This window comes from Macaca mulatta, chromosome 9 (assembly GCF_049350105.2).
Source record: "Macaca mulatta isolate MMU2019108-1 chromosome 9, T2T-MMU8v2.0, whole genome shotgun sequence".
NCBI lineage: Eukaryota > Metazoa > Chordata > Mammalia > Primates > Cercopithecidae > Macaca > Macaca mulatta.
This window is the reverse complement of record NC_133414.1, coordinates 81,426,145-81,446,561: the sequence shown is the minus strand read 5'-3', so window position 1 is coordinate 81,446,561 and position 20,417 is coordinate 81,426,145. Positions and strand designations below refer to the sequence as shown.

General features: G+C 41.4%; 2 protein-coding genes across 18 annotated transcripts in view; one reads left to right on the top strand and one right to left on the bottom strand.

Moving 5' to 3' along the window:
• PBLD (phenazine biosynthesis like protein domain containing) overlaps window positions 1-10,404 on the bottom strand; it is a 46,545-nt gene extending 36,141 nt beyond the window's left edge. For 4 of the 6 annotated variants that reach the window (XM_015147329.3, XM_002805707.4, XM_015147331.3 and 1 more), the window contains exon 1: window positions 9,248-9,313. The gene's annotated coding sequence lies outside the window, so the exon portion shown is untranslated. 6 annotated transcript variants of the gene reach the window in all.
• Window positions 9,423-20,297, top strand: HNRNPH3 (heterogeneous nuclear ribonucleoprotein H3). 12 transcript variants are annotated; one of them, NM_001266749.1, is made up of 10 exons: window positions 9,423-9,588; window positions 14,437-14,571; window positions 15,095-15,233; window positions 15,743-15,927; window positions 16,379-16,465; window positions 16,680-16,795; window positions 18,268-18,403; window positions 18,671-18,766; window positions 18,854-18,946; window positions 19,075-20,297. In NM_001266749.1, exons 2-10 carry the CDS (start codon window positions 14,460-14,462, stop codon window positions 19,149-19,151), a joined length of 1,041 nt encoding a protein of 346 aa, NP_001253678.1. In that variant the 5' UTR covers window positions 9,423-9,588; window positions 14,437-14,459; the 3' UTR covers window positions 19,152-20,297. The 12 variants fall into 12 exon arrangements, with proteins under 12 accessions (NP_001253678.1, XP_015002813.1, XP_015002812.1 ...); XM_015147327.3 differs by having other exon boundaries at window positions 9,436-9,588; window positions 15,743-15,882; window positions 19,075-20,295; XM_015147326.3 differs by having other exon boundaries at window positions 9,436-9,607; window positions 15,743-15,882; window positions 19,075-20,295.
• The last annotated feature ends 120 nt before the right edge of the window (window positions 20,298-20,417 follow it).

The following is a 20,417-nucleotide window of genomic DNA, read 5'->3' as shown; positions in this document are numbered from 1 at the left end:
CCTAGCACTTTGGGACACCAAAGTGGGTGGATCACATGAGGTCAGGGGTTCAAGACCAGCTGGGCCAACATGGGGAAAACCCATCTCTACTAAAAATACAAAAATTAGCCAGGCTTCATGGAGCACGCCTGTAATCCCAGCTACTCAGGAGGCTGAGGCAGGAGAACAGCTTGAACCCAGGAGGCAGAGGTTGCAGTGAGCTGAGATGGCACCACTGCACCCCAGCCTGAGGGACAGAGGGAGACTCCATCTCAAAAAAGAAGAAAAAGAGATCCTGGGCTAGAAGCATTCAGCTAAGCTGCCCCAAGATTTCTGACCCACAGAAATTGTGAAATAATAAAAGTTTGTTGTTTTAAGCTGTTAAGTTTTGGAGCAATTTGTTACACGGCAATAATAACTAATAGAGTATACTTCCTTTCATGTAGAATATTCAGAAGTATCCCCCACAAAAACAGTGGGACAATTTGCATTCCATTTGTTTGACAGTTATATTTTTCATTGTAAATAATAAATTCTCATTCTGGTTTTTACAACAGATTCCACAGCAAATTTACTTAGCCTAAGGCCATCCCAAAAAACTTATTTTGAAGTATAAAAGCAAAATATATGTCAATGAATGCCAAATCTACATTCCTATCCCAGATTAATTTCCTACTAGACACATTCACTCAGACAGTACATGGCATCTCAAAATCAACACACCCAATATTCCTATATTTCCTATGTCAGTTACAATTCTCAGCAACCAACCCTAAGCCAAAAATAATTCATCCTTGACCTCTTTTTACTCACCCATGCACAGGCTCTCTACTCAAGCACTAAACCCTGCTGATAAATAGCTCCTAAATTTTTCTTTTTTCTTTCTTTTTTTTTTTTGAGACGGAGCTGGGACTACAGGTATGCGCCACCATGCCTTGCTCTGTTGCCAGGCTAGAGTGCAGTGGTGCAATCTCAGCTCACTGCAACCTCTGCCTCCCGGGTTCAAGCGATTCTCCTGCCTCAGCCTCCCAAGTAGCTGGGATAACAGGTGCCTGTGTAACAGGTGCGTGCCACCATGCCCAGCTAATTTTTGTATTTTTTGTAGAGATGGGGTTTCACCATGTTGGCCAGGATGGTCTCGATCTCTTGACCTCGTGATCCGCCCGCCTTGGCCTCCCAAAGTGCTGGGATTACAGGTGTGAGCCACTGTGCCCAGCCAAATATTTCTTTTATTTTTTATTTATTTATTTATTTTTTTTTTTTGAGACGGAGTCTCGCTCTGTCGCCCAGGCTGGAGTGCAGTGGCCGGATCTCAGCTCACTGCAAGCTCCGCCTCCCGGGTTCACGCCATTCTCCTGCCTCAGCCTCCCGAGTAGCTGGGACTACAGGTGCCCGCCACCTCGCCCGGCTAGTTTTTTGTATTTTTTAGTAGAGACGGGGTTTCACCGTGTTAGCCAGGATAGTCTCGATCTCCTGACCTCGTGATCCACCCGTCTCGGCCTCCCAAAGTGCTGGGATTACAGGCTTGAGCCACCGCGCCCGGCCCCAGCCAAATATTTCTTAAAGAGAGCCTCCTGTATCTATCCCTAATACCATTGCTCTAGTTTAAGTGCTTATCATCTCTACTGGTCCTTCTCCTAGTCTTCTCTCTTCTTACCCTCCCAGTATCTACCCTCCACACTTTATTTATTTATTTATTTATTTATTTATTTATTTAGAGACAGGGTCTCACTTGCCCAGACTGGAGTGCAGTGGCACAATCTTGGCTCACTGCAGCCTCCGCTTATCATCTCTACTGGTCCTTCTCCTAGCCTTCTCTCTTCTTACCCTCCCAATATCTACCCTCCACACTTTATTTATTTATTTATTTATTTATTTATTTATTTGGAGACAAGGGTCTCACCTGCTCAGACTGGAGTGCAGTGGCACAATCTCGGCTCACCGCAGCCTCCACCTCACAGGCTCAAGCAATTCTCCTGCCTCAGCCTCCCAAGCAGCTAGGATTACAGGCATGCACCACTACTGCCCGGCTAATTTTTGTATTTTTAGTACAGACAGGGTTTCACCATGTTGGCCAGGCTGGTCTTGAACTCCTGACCTCAAATGATCCACCTGCCTTGGCCTCCCAAAGTGCTAGGATTACAGGTGTGAGCCATCACACCCGGCCAACTCTCCACACTTTAATCAGAACTATCTAATTAAAACACTACATTGGGTTAGGCACAGTTGCTCACGCCTGTAATCCCAGCACTTTGGGAGGCCGAGACAGGCAGATCACGAGGTCAGGAGTTCAAGACCAGCCTAGCCAACATGGTGAAACGCTGTTTCTACTGAAAATACAAAAATTAGCTGGGTGTGGTGGCAGGCACCTGTAATCCCAGCTACTCAGGAGGCTGAGGCAGGAGAATTGCTTAAACCTGGGAGGCGGAAGCTGCAGTGAGCCGAGATTGTGCCACTGCAATCCAGCCTGGATGACAAAGCAAGACTCCATCTCGGGGGAAAAAACAAAACAAAACAAAACAAAAACCCACTACATTGGCCAGGCGTGGTGGCTCATGCCCATAATCCCAGCACTCTGTGTGGCCAAGGCAGGTGGATCACTTGAGGTGAGGAGTTTGAGACCAGCCTGGCCAACATGGTGAAACCCCGTGTCTACCTAAAGATACAAAAATTAGCCAGGCATGGTGGTGTATGCCTGTAATCCCTGCTACTCAGGAGGCTAAGGCAGGAGAATTACTTGAACCTGGGAGGCAAAGGTTGCAATGAGCTGAGATCATGCCACTGCACTCAAGCCTGGGAAACACAGTGAGACTCCATCTCAAAAACAATACAAAAAAAAACCCAAAAAACACTACATTGATCATCAATCTTAAAATTCAAGCTCCATAGGGTAGCACACAAACTTCTCCAAGATCTGGTTCATATCTACTTCCTTATTTTACAATGTTTCACCTGCTTAGAGTTTCCACTTCTGCCAAGTTATTTTGTACATCCATGCCTTGGATCTTACTGCGTCCTCAACTGTAAATGCTTTTCCTATTTTTCATTGCCCAGCTAAATATTACTTATCCTCCAACACTTAGCTCAGGAGTTGTCTCCTTCAGAAAGCTTTCTCTGAAGCCCTAGACTGTGTGAATGGCCAGATTCTACGCTCCCCAAATACTCTGTGCTTACCCTATTTTATCACTTGCTATAGTTTAATGTAATGGAATGTATCTGTATGCTCTTGAAAGTCAGGGACAGGTTCGCATTATGTACTTGCATTTTTTCTTTTTTTTTTTTTTTTAGCTCATCCAACATTATAGAATGTACTTGGTTTTCTATTTTGTTTTGTTTTTGTTTTTTGAGACAGAGTCTTGTTGTTGCAGAGGTTGGAGTGCAGTGGCACGATCTCACCTCACTACAACCTCTGCCTCCCAAGTAGCTGGGCCTACAGGTGTGCAGCATCATGCCCAGTTAATTATTTTTGTATTTTTAGTAGAGACGTGGTCTCACCATGTTGCCCAGGCTGAGCTTGAACTCCTGACCTCAAGTGATCCGCCAGCTTCGGCCTCCTAGAGTGCTGGGATTACAGGCATGAGCCGCTGTGCCAAGCTGTACTTGTAGTTTTTATGGATGGATGGAAACATATGCTGACCTACTAGGAATTCAGTAATGCTCTCAAATCAATTTCCATTTATTAATAACAGCTGCATCTGCCTATATTGGAAAATCAGCAGTACATTACATGTGAAATATTATTTATTCTGCCCACAGAATAGTTCATATGAGTTACAGATTTCACTGAAATAATTTCCTAGCTCCCAATATAGTTCTTAGGATACTGTACTTACTTTAAAAATTCTATTAAATTCACTGTTATTAAATGAGTTTAGCAGGAATGAACCAGATTCATTAACAATGCTCTGACAAACACAAATAAATAAAACAGCATGGAACTAGAATTAACATTATTTCAATTACTAATCTCCAATAACCTAACAACCCATTTTAGAGATTAAGAAACTGAGGTGGCCAGGCATGGTGGCTCATGCCTGTAATCCCAGCACTTTGGGAAGCTGAGGTGGGCAGATCACGAGGTCAAGAGATCGAGACCATCCCGGCCACGTGGTGAAACCCTGTCTCTACCAAAACTATAAAAATTAGCTGGGTGTGGTGGCACATGCCTGTAATCCCAGCTACTCGGGAGGCTGAGGCAAGAGAATCGCTTGAACCAGGGAGTCGAGAGTTGCAGTAAGCCGAGATCGCGCCACTGGCAACAGAGCAAGACTCCACCTCAAAAAACAAAAAAAAAAAACTGGGGTTCAGAAAAGTTAACTGGTTCAGAATCAATTCACTGGTAGCTAGTGTCAGAACTGGGACTCCCTGATTACGAAGTCAAGTCTAAGTTTTGCCATTTACTTTTTTGGTAAACTTTGAAACATTACTTTATCTCCTGGTTTTTTCATTTCTTGGTCCATGAAACAATAACTTTGCAAGACTGCAGTGAAAATGAATTACTTACTGCCCCCAGTGTGACCATCGTTATTGTCTGTAGACTGAAAAACATAGGTATATGAATAACAAGAGCTACATTTTTATCTACCACCAAGAAGCTTAAAATCTGGTTGGGGCCGGGCGCTCTGGCTCACGCCTGTAATCCCAGCATTTTGGGGAGGCTGAGGCAGGTGGATCACGAGGTCAAGAGTTCAAGACCAGCCTGACCAACATGGTGAAACCCCATCTCTACTAAACATACAAATATTAGCTGGGCGTGGTCACGCATGCTTGTAATCCCAGCTACTCAGGAGGCTGAGGCAGGAGAATTGCTTGAACCCAGGAGGCGGAGGTTGCAGGGAGCCGAGATCATGCCACTGTACTCCAGCCTGGGCAACAGAGCAAGATTCCACCTCAAAAAAAAAAAAAAAATCATGTTGGGGGAAATGGTCTATTACCGTATTATCAATGCTGTATTTTCGAAGTTATTAATGTGCTTATGACATATGAAAAGCAGTATAATAATTTGATTTCAATTATTTAAGTAGCTATCTTTTTAAGCCGCTTTCCCTAGCCTTCACAGCAATTCACTGGAACAAAAAGAATGTTTATTTTCAAAAATTAGAGAAAAAATGTGTTTAGGTGCTTTCTTCCTTTTGAGTTTTCATTTGTTTACTTAGTATAATTATTAAGATTGAATAGGTCTTTTGGTTGCCAGATTCACAAAGAACACTTAGGTGACTCAGAGAAACAAAAAAATATCAAGAATATAAACTGTGTAATTCAGCCTTGTCTTGAGAAACAATGTTGAACCATAGTAAAGGAGATCAGTGTTTTCTTTTTTTTTTTTTTTTTTTTTTTTTTTTGAGACGGAGTCTGGCTCTATCGCCCAGGCTGGAGTGCAGTGGCCGCATCTCAGCTCACTGCAAGCTCCACCTCCCGGGTCTACGCCATTCTCCTGCCTCAGCCTCCCGAGTAGCTGGGACTACAGGCGCCCGCCACCTCACCCGGCTAGTTTTTTGTATTTTTTAGTAGAGACGGGGTTTCACCGTATTAGCCAGGCTGGTCTCGATCCCCTGACCTTGTGATCCGCCCGTCTCGGCCTCCCAAAGTGCTGGGATTACAGGCTTGAGCCACTGCGCCCGGCCGAGATGAGTGTTTTCTAAAGACAATAGATATAGGATGTAAACCAAAGAATAAGCATTTCACAGTCTTACACAAACTTAGTGTTTAAAAGGTATTAACTACCTTAATTAGATGAGATTTAGTGGATTTTGTTACATTTTTTAGCTTATTTGCTTTTCATATAGGCAAAAGATTATGATAATCCAGTTTTTATGGTACTTTACAATGCCATTGGGGATATGTGAACAAATATCTTAACCAAATTTTCGTTTATGTGCCTTCCCTCCCCCCCAAGGGTGTAATCTCTTTCCATTTCTCTTTCTTTTTTTTCTCTCAGGCTCTGCACGGAATTTTCCTCTCCTCTTCAACCTGATAGTGTAACACATGATCACGTGTTCGTTGTCTTGTTTTCCTCTGGGTCGCATGGGTACTTCTATTTCCTTTTCCTTTTTCATCTTTTCTCTCATTATGGTCTCTAACAAGATCCTCTCCAGGGTCCCTCTGATCTCTGTGCTAACAGGAAAGCACTGGAATGATGGAAAGGAAGACAAAGAAAGTCCCAAAAGCAGCTGGGAGTCCTTGGTTCTAACCATCTCTATGGAAACAATTCCACAGAGATAGGTCTGGAAACAATTCTGTAGGGATCACTGGAGCAGTGGTGAGCCAGTCTCACCAAGCCTTATTTACAGGATACAACTTGCAAATGGGAATAGTTGACAAGATTTTGTTGTTGTTGTTGTTGTTTTAAGAGAAGTAGTAAAGTAGGAAGCCAAATAAAATGTACATTTATGCCTATGTAGCATTTTGTTTTTTGTTTTGAGACGGAGACTCGTTCTGTCACCCAGGCTGGAGTGCAGTGGCACGATCTCGGCTCACTGCAATCTCTGCCCCACCAGGTTCAAGCAATTCTTGTGCCTCAGTCTCCCAAGTAGCTGAGATTATAGGCATGTGCCACCATGCCCAGCTAATTTTTGTAGTTTTAGTAGAGACAGTTTCACTATGTTGGTCAGGTTGGTCTCAAACTCCTGACCTCACGTGATCCACCTGCCTCAGCCTCCCAAAGTGCTGGGATTACAGGCATGAGCCACCACACCCAGCCTATATAGTGTATTTTTTAACTCAAAACTTCCTACTGTAACAATAAAAAGGCAAAGGGAACGTGTAAACCAATTTCAAGTCCTTACTGAGCATGCACATTGGCAAAGAGTGCGTAATCCAAAGAAATTATGGCAAGCAAGCAAGCAAGCAGCAGTTTGGTAGTGAAAAATCATTCATGTCATTAGAATGATTTTCAGATTGTGACCCATAACCACACAAAATATGCGGCAGGAATGCCAAATTCAGTCAGGCAGTAAAACAAATTGAATTCAAGCAAGGAGTGAAGGAGATTACAGAATTCCATCTACCAAATCAGTTTGAAAGACCGAAAGGATAAAAATAGCCATGTAACTTGAACCCAGGAGGACCAAGGGAAGAACTCCATCAGAATTGTGGGAGCTTAGAGTCTTATTAATACAGCAATTATTTTTTTAAAAGGACGGAGAGGGGTTGGGACTCACAGTGTCAGTGATAATGGGACTATAAAGTTTCAGGCCTGTTCAAAAAGTCTCCAGCCAATAAGCTAGTAACCACAGGTCTCCTGAAATGGTAACTCCAGTGTTAATTAGGTGACATAACCTCAATTTTCCAAAAACGATGTCTGTTTCCTTAAGTTATAGATATTTGTAACCTCACGAAGGTTCATAGTGTTTTAAGACCCTGGCCCTTGGGTAAAACCATATGGGCTCCAATTCTAGCTCTACCACTCAACTGTGTGACCTTGGGCAACTATTTTCACTTCTCTAGGACTTAGGCACTTCATCTATAAAATGAAGATACTTATTTTTCAGGGTTGTAAGAGTACAGTGTGTAGGTTATGCTACACACTATACTCAATTTGCTGACTCTTTACAACCCTGAAAAATAAATATGAGCCATTGTTATCACAGCATCCTTGTTTGGTTTTCCATCTCTTTTAATTGTGATAACACTGTCCTTTCTGCCTTCCACTCAGTACTTTTAGGGAGTGGGCCATTGTGGGTATGTGAGCACCATGTTCTTACTGCCCCACACTCGTCTTAGGCAGGTTTGAGGATGAATTAAAGCCTTAAAATGTCTTACATCCTACACACCGCAGATCTCATGGGAGAAAAAATTATACATCCTCCTACGTTGCTAACACCTCTCACCCTACCTCCAACAGACTTCCCAATGTCTGTACCACAAAGTTCAAAGTCTTTTGGCCAGACATTGAAGACTATCTACAATCTAGCTTCACCCACATTTCTAACATTATGCCATCTTCCTGACGCCTTGCACTGGAACTTGCACTGATTTTTTGTGTGTGTGGGAGGGTGTGGGACGGAGTCTCGCTCGGTCACCAAGGCTGGAGTGCAGTGGTGCGATCTCGGCTCACTACAAGCTCCACCTCCTGGGTCCACTCCATTCTCCTGCCTCAGCCTCCTGAGTAGCTGAGACTACAGGGGCAAGCCACCTACGCTCGGCTAATTTCTTTTTTTTTTTTTTTTTAGTAGAGATAGGATTTCACCGTGTTAGCCAGGATGAACTTGCACTGATCTCTTTCCCAGGCTTCCCCTTAACTCTTCGCGCAGAAATTCGGGGTTTTTTTTGTTGTTGTTGTTTTTGAGACAAGGTCGCCCAGGCTGGAGCGCACTGGTGCAATCACGACTCACTGCAGCCTCAACCTCCAGGGCACAAACCATCCTCTTGCCCAGCCTCCCGAGTAGCTGGGACTACTCGGGAGTCCCATCTACTCCCGTGCGCTGCCATCACGCCCAGCTAATCTTTGTATTTTTTGTAAAGACAGCGCCTCACTATGTTGCCCAGGCTGGTCTCCAACACTTAGGCTCAGGCGATCCTCCCGCCTCGGCCTCTCAAAGGCGTGAGCCACCGCGGCCGGCCTTTTTTGGAACTTAAAAAAAAAGGCCATAATGTGTCATTAAGAACCTTAGTGGCATGACTGCAAAACCAAAATGTACTTATTAGGTGTCACTTGGAAGCGCAATTTTCAACAACGCAAAACTATAGAAAACAACCCAACGTCGGCCTCCACAGGCTAATCAGTCCCCGAGGCACTGACGGCGGGAGAGATGAAAATGCGAAGGCCAGAGGAGAAAGAGAGGAAGGATTTGCAGAGAGAACGGAAACGTGTACAGGAATTCACCCAAGAAACCCGGGTCCCGCGCGGCGCACCGGGACGAAGCGCGCTGGGGGACGGCCAGCAGCTCCGGGCCAGAAGGAGGCGGACACCCAGCCCGAAAGCCGAAATCGGCCTCGGTGGACGTTTTCATCTTCGCGGCCCAGAAACACTTCTATTTTTCATTGCACAATGCAAACATGGTGGACCAGAAAATCCGCCCCGCGTCTGCCGGCCGAACCACGTGGCGCCCTTTCCGCGCCGTCGATGCCGAGCAAGGGCGGGGCCCTCACGGAATTTGTTCACGGTGGGGGCAGATCACTGGAGAACTTCTCCAGACCGCGACAGCACAGTTCCTTCTACACACTGGCAGAACTTTCATTGCCATCGCCCCGAGGCGGCAGAATGGTATGCCCCGAAAACTGGATGGTTCTACCGTAAGCAAGAAAGACTGCACACACAGCTCTTTACCTGGACCAGCCTCTGCTCTGTCTACCTCGCCCCCAACAGCTGGGCAGCCCACCACCGCGCAGGCGCGCTTCGTGCTGCCAGCGCCAGGCGAACCTGACTTTCCCGTCTCGCGAGAGTGGGGCCGGCCGCCTTCGCAGTTCTCGCTCCGCCCCCCACTTCTTGCTCGCTCCCTCCCATCCCCCCAAGCCAGTTGCTGTGCTGCGCAGCTCCCTAAGCGGTTGTCACCGCTGGAGACGGTTGGGAGAACCGTTGTGGTGAGCGCTACACGAGGCAAACAACTTCTCCCTTCTCTCGACTGGACCCCGCGAGCAGCAGAGTCGGCGTAACTATCGCCTGACAGGGTATCTGAAGTAAAAGGGGGTAGGTTGGGCTGGTGGTTTCGAGAGCGGAGTCGGGAGAAGGACGAAAGAGGCCGGGAGGGGCTGGGTTGGGGGGTAGTGCGGTGGTCGCCGCTCGGAGGCCCGCCGCTTGGAAGCGGCGGGGTTGCGCCTCCCGGATCATCTCCCACTTCAAGGAGGGCAGCCTGCCGATGGGAGGACTTGCTCAGGTGGAACTCAGTGGACGACGCCGAGGCCCGAAGTAGGGGACATCCAGCATTTCCCCCTTTCCCTGCTGGCTTGGCCTCCGCCATTTTGGGTACAGTGGCGCGGCCACCTCGGCTTCCCGCCCTTCCCCGCTCTTTTTACTTTTTGTCTCCCAGCTTCCGAAAACTGATTCAGAAGGCCAGGGGAGGGGGTGGTCAAAGCTCCCTGGAAGGGATGAGGGTGGGTAGTGAAGCGAGCAGGGAAAGACCGGGCAGTTGGGTGGAGGGAGGATCGGGGTTGCCGGGCGCGCTCCCGATGGAAATGGCGCCGGATGGGCCTGGCCTCCCACCGTGGCCTCCCTTCCTCCGCAGTCTCGGCAGGGCTACCTGGGCTGACGGGACTGCGAGTGACTTCTGACGCAGATTCCCAAGATGAGAGAGGCTGGAGCTGGGGGAGGAAAGCCAATGGCGACGAAGGTGCTCAACTCTCAAATCCAGGACAAAGGAGGCAGACGGCCTCCTTTGTAATTCCGCCGCCCGGTGGCGAAGGGTTTTAAGCCAGGCTTGGCTGCTGGGGGGTGGGGGAAGGGGCGTACTCTCCCTAGCTCTCTGGTCTCTAGGGCAGCTAGATAAACGGAAAGTCTCCTGGGAGGAATAAAGGACGCTTAGCCGGCCCTTATATTCCAGATTTGGAACTTCGAAAAGAGTACGTACTGATTTTCCAAAGGGTTTTTTTTTTTTTTTCATGTTTAAACGTTAATAAGGACTTCGGGGGTGATTTTGTAAGCAGAAAAGTGGGTGATTTATCAAATAGGAATGTGAAATGGGCATGTTTCAAGTAGGTCGTCTGGGCCCAGTGAACTGTGATTGTTGCTTTTTGAACTTTGGGGGTGGGGGTGGGTGATGTAGCAATTGTTTTGCGTAGTTTGGCATCTATATTAGACTTTGTTTTTAAGTTTCACTTTTGGGAAACAGTTAAAACAACCCAGTGATGGTAGATGTGTATGTATGGGAATTGAGTTCCTTTCGATATTAAATCTTCCAAGAGTTGTATTTTGTGCAGTTTTTTTTTTCTTGGCATTAAGGCTCTAGAAGTAAAATACTTCAAAATACGGTTATGGCTTATTTTCTTTTGGTGTCTAGGCCTTTTTTTTTTTTAAATGTAGGAGTATAATACACTGTAATCGTATTTTAAACAAGGGAATAAGCCTATTAAACAGAAAAACAAATTGTAAACCCAGTCACGTGGTGGTGGTGTGATTCGGATGAGGGTCCTGAGAACTGGATCCGTAATTTTCATTGAAGACACAGTGCAAAAGGGACGGGAAAGGCCTGAGAGTAAGAATTTCTGATAATTCATGTAAAACTTTTTAAGAATATTGTTACCTACTTTTCCAGCTCTAAAAACAAAAACTTACTATTGTTGAAGATGTTCAGTGATGCTTTGTCAAGATTGCCAAGGAAAAGTTTACGAAAATCTTACCTTGAAACAGTAGCTTTGAGTGGCCCTTTGAAAAGATAGTCCAGACTGTCCTATAAAGTTGTATATGCTGTAACAAATAGCTTTACTAATTGGATTGGACTACACACACACACCTTTTTTCTGTCCTCTTTTTCAGTTGTGCCATTATCTGGAAGTCCATCTTACTGTCTTTTTAAAATAATGTTATCTTTGATTTCGTTGTATTGGTAAACAACTGACTAAATTGCAGTAGATAAAAACATGGTTCATAGTAAACTAACATTTTAGAGACCGTACCTCCTTAAGCTGTTAGGGGCGTGTCTAGTGTTTTTGTTTTTTTAAAGAGCAAGCCCATTGGGAAGGAATGATGTACATTTTCTGTTAAACTTAGATCATCAGCACTTTTTCCAAAAAATAAAATTCATTCTCATTTCTTGACCACTGGGCTGCCATTTAGAAAGTTATTTATTGATGCATAAAGTCGTTTATGCATTACTTCAGAAGATAAGCTGTGCCTCCGTGTTAAGAGGATTCACTATTTCATTTGTTCTCTAGTAGATGTTTTTTCTTTAATGACTTCGGTATATAATTCACATACCATAAACTTCACCAATTTTAAATGTACATTTTAGTGGATTTTAGTACATTGACAGCGTTGTGTGACCGTCACTACAATTTAATTTTATAACATTTTTGTCACTCCAAAAAGATACCAGTACCCTTTACTGGTCATTCCCCTTGCTGGCATTCTCCCTCCCGTCAAGCCTCAGACAATCATGAATACAAATGGAGTTACACAATATGTAGTCTTTTGTGACTGGCTTGTTTCACTTGGTGTAATGTTTAAAAAATCATATTTAAAGTCTCATAAAACTGACCAAAGCCATCCTCATATTTTAACTGTGGTATATTTTATTGTTACTAGCACCTAGAATTCTTAAAGCAGAGTAGTGATTAGCCATGACATTGTTGCAAAGAAAGGTTGAGGTGGATTATCCTGAATAATTAGTAAAGTGTTTTAAGTAGTTTCTGACAGCTTTATTAGAGCAGATTGCTTCTTCCTGTGCCCTTAGAGTTTTTCTTGTTTTTGTTTTGTAGGTAGGATTTTTAGTTTTGAAGGGGTTGGTAGAGTGAGGCTCTCATTATTGTATGTGCTTTGCATACAGGGTCACCCTGTAAAATAGATTAAGTGTTCCGAATTTGAATTTGGTTGGGTTTTACGCGATTAAAAGTTGTGTTAACAGTTTAGTGTTTATTATAGATAACATCGATAACACTTTTTTGTTTTCATTGGGTCTTATAATTGGTACAGACCGATCCAAAAATCCAATTGGCTTGCTGGTATTTTTTTCTTGTGAATTGGTAAGATTTATGAGTAAAGTAATTTTTTCTTTTTTTCTTTTTTTTTTTTTTTTAAGCATTTGCTCCTTAAATGCAAACTACTAAGATCCTTTCACAACAGATTAAGGTTGAATTTGCAGAGTTCTTAAATTTTTCATGAACCAGTGAGGGTAGATCTGTACCACTTTTTCCGTTATGTGTAAATCCCCCTTTATGGGAAACACTTATTTTTTAGGTTTGTGCTATTTAAAAAAAATAAAACGCTAGGCGTTTTCAAAACATCTCTGAACTTTTTTTTTTCAAACTGGGTTGGGGCCTCCTCCTCTCAGAGCTACTCTTCAGTATTAAACTTTTAAAAGCCTTCGCTGGCTTTGGGAAATAAAATTTTTAACAATTCTCAGTTCTCTTCGAGGTTTGAATTGTTTTCTGTCCTTTAAGGTTCACATATTTTGTGTATGGTATATCTTGTTGGCTTTTGCAGGGCCCCTTAAAATCCAGTAACAGTTGCCATCAGTAAATGCTTAACATGAGGCAGACCAAGCACTTGAAGAGTGCAGTGAGGTATAGATACCACTGCTATAGTTTACAATTGAAGAGGCTCAGAGGTTAAGTGGTTTAGGTAACCAGTGAACGGCAGAATAGGGATTCATACTATTTATTTGTGTGCATATTTTAAATGCATGAATTCTAGGAAAAAAAAACTTTACCCTTTGCAGATGCCACCCCTAAGAGTTGCACCAACAAATAGATGACATGAAATTAAGCATTAGTGAATGCTGTTGATACGAAATATGATCTTCAAACATAAAGGAATCAAATGAACAAATTGTTTTGTTTACAGGGGAGGAGGTGGTGAGGGAAAGGTTTGAAATACTCAGGTGAGTAGGATTCCTACAGCTGCATAGTGAAATTTGTAAGGTTCTGGTAAGTTTCTGCAGCTGAAGGACTTCTGCATTCGCCTCTTTTGTAAATACTATGTAATTTTAAACGGAAGGATGGTTGCCTCTGGGGAAGGGAACTGGGAACTGAAGTCATTTAGGAGGGGAAGGGGGGCTTCTAGATGTACCTTTTATGCTTTATTAAAAAGTATATTATGTATTTTTTAAAGTTTGTGTTTAAATCTATTTGATTAAAAAGCTGAGTAAACTGGTTTCTATACACTGTCCAGTGGCTTCAAAAACACAGGTACTGTTGGAAGGCATTCACTTTTGAGCAGCCTTTGACCTCAGTTTTAATCTAATTCAGTCATTTTATAATCTTACTCTTGGTGAGTTTAAACTAGATTTGGCTAAAATAGAGGTGAGAGTGTTGGCCCTTCAAAGACAGTTTGATGTGTTCAAAATTGTAGTGCATTTAAAAGGGTTAGACTTATGTGATGTTTTTCCAACATGAGTCAGTACTCATTGCATTTTTTACTTAGGTTTTTGATGTTAGTGGATATTGGTATTATATGCAACTTCTGAATAAGTTTTAAAGAATTTGAATAATCAGGTGAATAAAAACCTGAAAAGTGGTGAATCAAAAGTTGAGAGATAAGGAAAGGCTAGAGTTGGCATTCAGGGGACACAGTCAAATAGTTTGAAGACTCTGGTAGTAGCATTATGCAAGTTTTCTTAAAATTAGGCAATACATAATATTGATACTAAGAAATTCAGTACTTTTCCGTAGGAGGGCTCAGGTCTCATTGCTTTTTCCCTACCCCAAAATATGAAAGGTGGTCTACAGTTTTGTCATGGCATTGTCACGGGAGTTGGCGCCATGTTACATTTCCTCTTGTGGCACCTCTGAGAGGTGTTTCTTCATTACCTCTTGACAAGAGTATGTTTTGATTGACTGCTCTATGTGCTTGTTTATTTTTTATAGCATTTAAATCAAACGGTATTGAGATGGATTGGGTTATGAAACATAATGGTCCAAATGACGCTAGTGATGGGACAGTACGACTTCGTGGACTACCATTTGGTTGCAGCAAAGAGGAAATAGTTCAGTTCTTTCAAGGTACCTCTAGTATTAGTCAAAGTTTAGTAATATTGTAATTTTATATTTGTATTGTTTCACTGTTTTTAATTTGTAAAACCCATTTTGATTTTGGAACTTTGAAGTTTAACTATGATAGTCTTGGTTAATGTATTAAAATAATATGCTCCAATTAATATTCAATACAGAATGTGTAGAATATGTAAAACCTAATTAATGTGCAGTAACATATTTGAGAATTGTGATGAAATGAACCGTGAATTAGTATATGGAGCATATATTCGATTTGTAGCCTTTTTTCATGTAATATAGGTGGGCTTTTAGAGTATGTGTAATTACAGTGTTTTTACACTGGTCGCAAAAAAGATTTATTTAATCCAGTATTATTTGAAAAAAATCTTTCATTTGTATTTATGGGGTGATGGGAAACTAAGCTTTTTTGTTTTGTTTTGTTTAGACTTGTTTTAAATATTTGATTCAGATGGGAATGTTTCAGCCTTTAACACTGTTCCCCTTGATGGGGTTATTTGTCCTTGGGTTAAAGGGTTGGAAATCGTGCCAAATGGGATAACATTGACGATGGACTACCAGGGGAGAAGCACAGGGGAGGCCTTCGTGCAGTTTGCTTCAAAGGAGATAGCAGAAAATGCTCTGGGGAAACACAAGGAAAGAATAGGGCACAGGTGGGGATGGAGAGTTTGGGATGGTGTTAAATTTTTATTTTTGGGGGTTGTGGGTCACTATTGCTTAAATGGGGGGGTAGCCATAACATTTTTCTGGGGTAGTTTAAAAGAATTGATAATTAATCTAAATTTAACTTGGAAACTACAGATTTGGGTGGGGAATTAATGCTAATAGTTAAATTAAAAGTAGATTGTTTCCATTTCTCTGTAGGATGTTGTTGATAAATGCTTTTGTATAATCACCTATTTCCTTTAAAACACCTATTTACTAAAAGAGACAAAGTAAAAATATATTTATACTTTATGAATTGTTTTCAGTGACTAATTTCTTTGTAAAACTTAAATATTTTTAAGTTTGTAGGTTTAAACTGTTAACTTAACGGTGTATTTAGGCAATTTAAATTGGGTTATGTATCTAGATGTAGAAAAACTTACTGCATTTTGCCCAGTATCTAATTTACACTAATACATTTATGCTGAAACCTGTACCTTAAAACATTTTTAAATAGGTATATTGAGATCTTCAGAAGTAGCAGGAGTGAAATCAAAGGATTTTATGATCCACCAAGAAGATTGCTGGGACAGCGACCGGGACCATATGATAGACCAATAGGAGGAAGAGGGGGTTATTATGGAGCTGGGCGTGGAAGTATGTATGACAGAATGCGACGAGGAGGTGATGGATATGATGGTGGTATGTGTATCTAATGAACAAAGGTTCTGTTGTCATTTTCTTAATGTTCCTGACACTTTGTCAAGAAATACAGAAATGGCAGTAATTTCAGTACCTGTTAGGTTTTAAAACCTGTTCATGAAAATATGGATTCCCATGGCTAGCTGTGGGACTTGATTGATGCACATATTGGCACCTAGAAAACTTACACAGAAATTAAAATTTAGATGTTGGCGTATTTTGACCTTTTTTTGCTTAAGGATGAAATTTAATTTACATGTCTGAACTTAACCTTTTGAGAGTTTAAATTTCCATCACATGTTGACTGCTTTTTTCATAGACTTTAAGTTGGAAATTGCAAACTTGCAATCAAGTTACACATACTGTTTACCACAAAATGTTTTTGTAAACTGGATTATAAAATTTATCTCTGGAAAGTGTGTAGTCATGTATTTCTCCTTAAATTACACAGGTTATGGAGGTTTTGATGACTATGGTGGCTATAATAATTACGGCTATGGGAATGATGGCTTTGATGACAGAATGAGAGATGGAAGAGGTAAAATAAATATTAAAGACATTTTTATTCATAGGTAAATTTTAGTATTTGCTTTGCAAGCTCAGTGGTAATATAGGAAACTTGTATAAGAAAGGTAATTCAGATAAATTTCAGTGCATTCCTATACAGAGCTTTATACCTTGTATAGTATGTATGTATACTTCCCTACCTAGATCTGTAAGAGTTTATAATCTTGGCAAATTGTGTTTTCTAGGTATGGGAGGACATGGCTATGGTGGAGCTGGTGATGCAAGTTCAGGTTTTCATGGTGGTCATTTCGTACATATGAGAGGGTTGCCTTTTCGTGCAACTGAAAATGACATTGCTAATGTGAGTAATTTTTAATAACTATTAGTGGTTTTATACTTATCCTGGTATCTACATTTTTAAGCATTCTTAATGGTCTCGTGTTTATAGCTTAATACCAAAATCCCTTGAATATAAAAATAGATCTACCTTTAACTCTAATCACTGATGGATATTTTTGTATCCATTGTGTGTTAACCTACATAGGATTCAAGCAAGTAAAAAGCTACATTCATGAAGTCCAGTTAAGAATATAATGAAAGACTGATCCGCATAGAATGGTGATGGCTGTATACCATGTTGTGCTGGTGTCTTTTGTTGTACTGTTTTTTTGTTTTATTTTTTGTTTTCATTTCTTTTCTTTTTTGAGACGGAGTCTTGCTCTGTCGCCCAGGCTAGAGTGCAGTGGCGTGATCTCGGCTCACTGCAACCTCTGCCTCCCGGGTTCAAGTTATTCTCCTGCCTCAGCCTCCTGAGTAGCTGGGATTACAGGCACACTCCACCGTGCCTGGTTGATTTTTTGTACTTTTAGTAGAGACGGGGTTTTGCCATGTTGGTCAGGCTGTTCCTGACCTTGTGATCTGCCTGCCCCAGCCTCCCAAAGTGCTGGGATTATAGGCGTGAGCCACCACGCCTGGTCTGTATTAGATTTTGAAAGAGTGAATATATAAGTATTAATGATTTGGTTTGGCTTTCTAGGCTAGATAGTGATTAGAAACTGAGGAGTTGAAAATAACAGATACTGCTGTTGTCATTGATGTGAAACTGGTTGGTTTCAGATTTGTTAGGAGGTCAGCAAACTTCAGTTGACGGGCTGAATCCGGTCACACCATTCCTTTACCTGTTGAGTAGTTACATTAGAGACCCAATGGCCATTCAAGCCAAAAGTACTATCTGGCTTTAAATGCAATAGTTTGCTCTAGATCTTACTGGGAATCAATTGGCCTGAGTTCCAAGTGCTTTTAATGATAGTTTAAAACCTGGCTACCTTGTGATTAGAACCAAATGATACCTTTTGGGGAACAATGTCATATAGTTTTAAATAGTAGGTTTATTCAAACCCCATGGTTCCAAATCATGATATCCCCATCTCTGTCTCTCTCTCCTCTCTCTCCTCTCTCTCTCTCTCTCTCTCTCTCATTTTTTTGAGACAGAGTCTCCCACTCTGTCTCCCCAAGGCTGGAATGCAGTGGCGTGATCTTGGCTTACTGCAGGCTCCTCCTCCCAGGTTCAAGCGATTCTCTGTCTCAGCCTTCTGAGTAGCTGGGATTACAGGCATGAGCCACGGTATCCCGCCTATCTCCTTATTTTAAAAGCAGTAAATTCTTTACATTATCCTTAAGTGTATACTCTGTATATTCACAGAACCTTTGTAGTTGACTTAAGTTATTAGTCTGGCAGGGCAATTTCCTAATTGATGAGGAAAAATCAAAGTATGTGGTAATTTACTTTTAATATTCGCAATAGAAAAGTAACAGGTGTTTTCTTTTATTTAGTTCTTCTCACCACTAAATCCAATACGAGTTCATATTGATATTGGAGCTGATGGCAGAGCCACAGGAGAAGCAGATGTAGAGTTTGTGACACATGAAGATGCAGTAGCTGCCATGTCTAAAGATAAAAATAACATGCGTAAGTGATGTCTTTGGCACGCTTATTTCCTAGACGTGAATTTACAAAGTAAGAGGCTCTAAGATGTGTAGGCAATGCTTGGCAATTGTTGGGATCTAAAACCATTTGACCTCTATCATGGCTTTTTGTGGGCTTTATATATCGCTGTACTAGTAATTGATAAGCATACTTTGTTTAATATTACTTAACTGATGTTTTTTAGAAAGCTTGTATTGATGAATTTGATCCATCATTCCTTTCTCCCCTGTTACTCTTTTTTTCTTAAAGAACATCGATATATTGAACTCTTCTTGAATTCTACTCCTGGAGGCGGCTCTGGCATGGGAGGTTCTGGAATGGGAGGCTACGGAAGAGATGGAATGGGTATGTAAAGTTTTTAAAATATGCAGGGTTAGCTACTTATCAATGAGTCTCAATTTTTTTTCTTTTCTTTTTTTTTTTTTTTTAAAGATAATCAGGGAGGCTATGGATCAGTTGGAAGAATGGGAATGGGAAACAATTACAGTGGAGGATATGGTACTCCTGATGGCTTGGGTGGTTATGGTGAGTATCTCTAGTTCAGTTTGTGTTAGTCCCCATATGTAGTGCAAACTTTAAAGTGCAGGTATTACTTTTATTACTTTATGCACAGATATCTCCTGCTGAGTGATTCTTAATATCTTTTTCTTAAGGCCGTGGTGGTGGAGGCAGTGGAGGTTACTACGGGCAAGGTGGCATGAGTGGAGGTGGATGGCGTGGGATGTACTGAAAGCAAAAACACCAACATACAAGTCTTGACAACAGCATCTGGTCTACTAGACTTTCTTACAGATTTAATTTCTTTTGTATTTTAAGAACTTTATAATGACTGAAGGAATGTGTTTTCAAAATATTATTTGGTAAAGCAACAGATTGTGATGGGAAAATCTGTTTTCTGTAGGTTTATTTGTTGCATACTTTGACTTAAAAATAAATTTTTATATTCAAACCACTGATGTTGATACTTTTTATATACTAGTTACTCCTAAAGATGTGCTGCCTTCATAAGATTTGGGTTGATGTATTTTACTATTAGTTCTACAAGACGTAGTGTGGTGTAATTTTAGAAGATAATGGTTCACCTTCGCATAAACTGCAAGTCTTAAGCAGACATCTGGAATAGAGCTTGACAAATAATTAGTGTAACTTTTTTCTTTAATTCCTCCTGGACAACACTGTAAATATAAAGCCTCAAGATGAAGTGGCTTCAGGAGTATAAATTCAGCTAATTATTTCTATATTATTATTTTTCAAATGTCATTTATCAGGCATAGCTCTGAAACGATCTAAGAGGTATTGATTTCTGAATATTCATAATTGTGTTACCTGGGTATGGGAGTGTTGGAAGTTTGTTCTAGCCCTAGATTTTGGAGTAAAATCCCTTCAGCACTTGACCGAAATACCAAAAATGTCTCCAAAAAATTGATAGTTGCAAGTTATTGCAAGATGTCTTAAGAGTAGGGTTAAGGTTCTCAGTGACACAAGAATTCAGTATAAGTACATAGGTATTTACTATGGAGTATAATTCTCACAAATGTATTTTAAGTTTTCTGCCCAATAGAGCATATGGTTTTTAAATAACTGTATAAATGATGACTTTTAAAAAATGTAAGCAACAAGTCCATGTCATAGTCAATTAAAACAATCCTGCAGTTGGGTTTTGTATCTGATATCTGCTTGGAGTTTTAGTTTAAAGAATCTATATGTAGCAAGGAAAAGGTGCTTTTTAATTTTAATCCCTTTGATCAATATGGCTTTTTTCCAAATTGGCTAATGGATCAAAATGAAACCTGTTGATGTGAAATCAGTTCTTGAACTTGTTACTTGTTTTTGCCAGAAATGTTATTAATAAATGTCAATGTGGGAGATAATAATAGTATGGCGTCTGTCCTAGAATGCTTTGTGTCAGTTACTAATTCAAAAATCAGATTGGTAGAAGGTACTACATACGATGTCTACGATTTAGGAGAGGGAGCCCTGGGGCAGCCTATATATG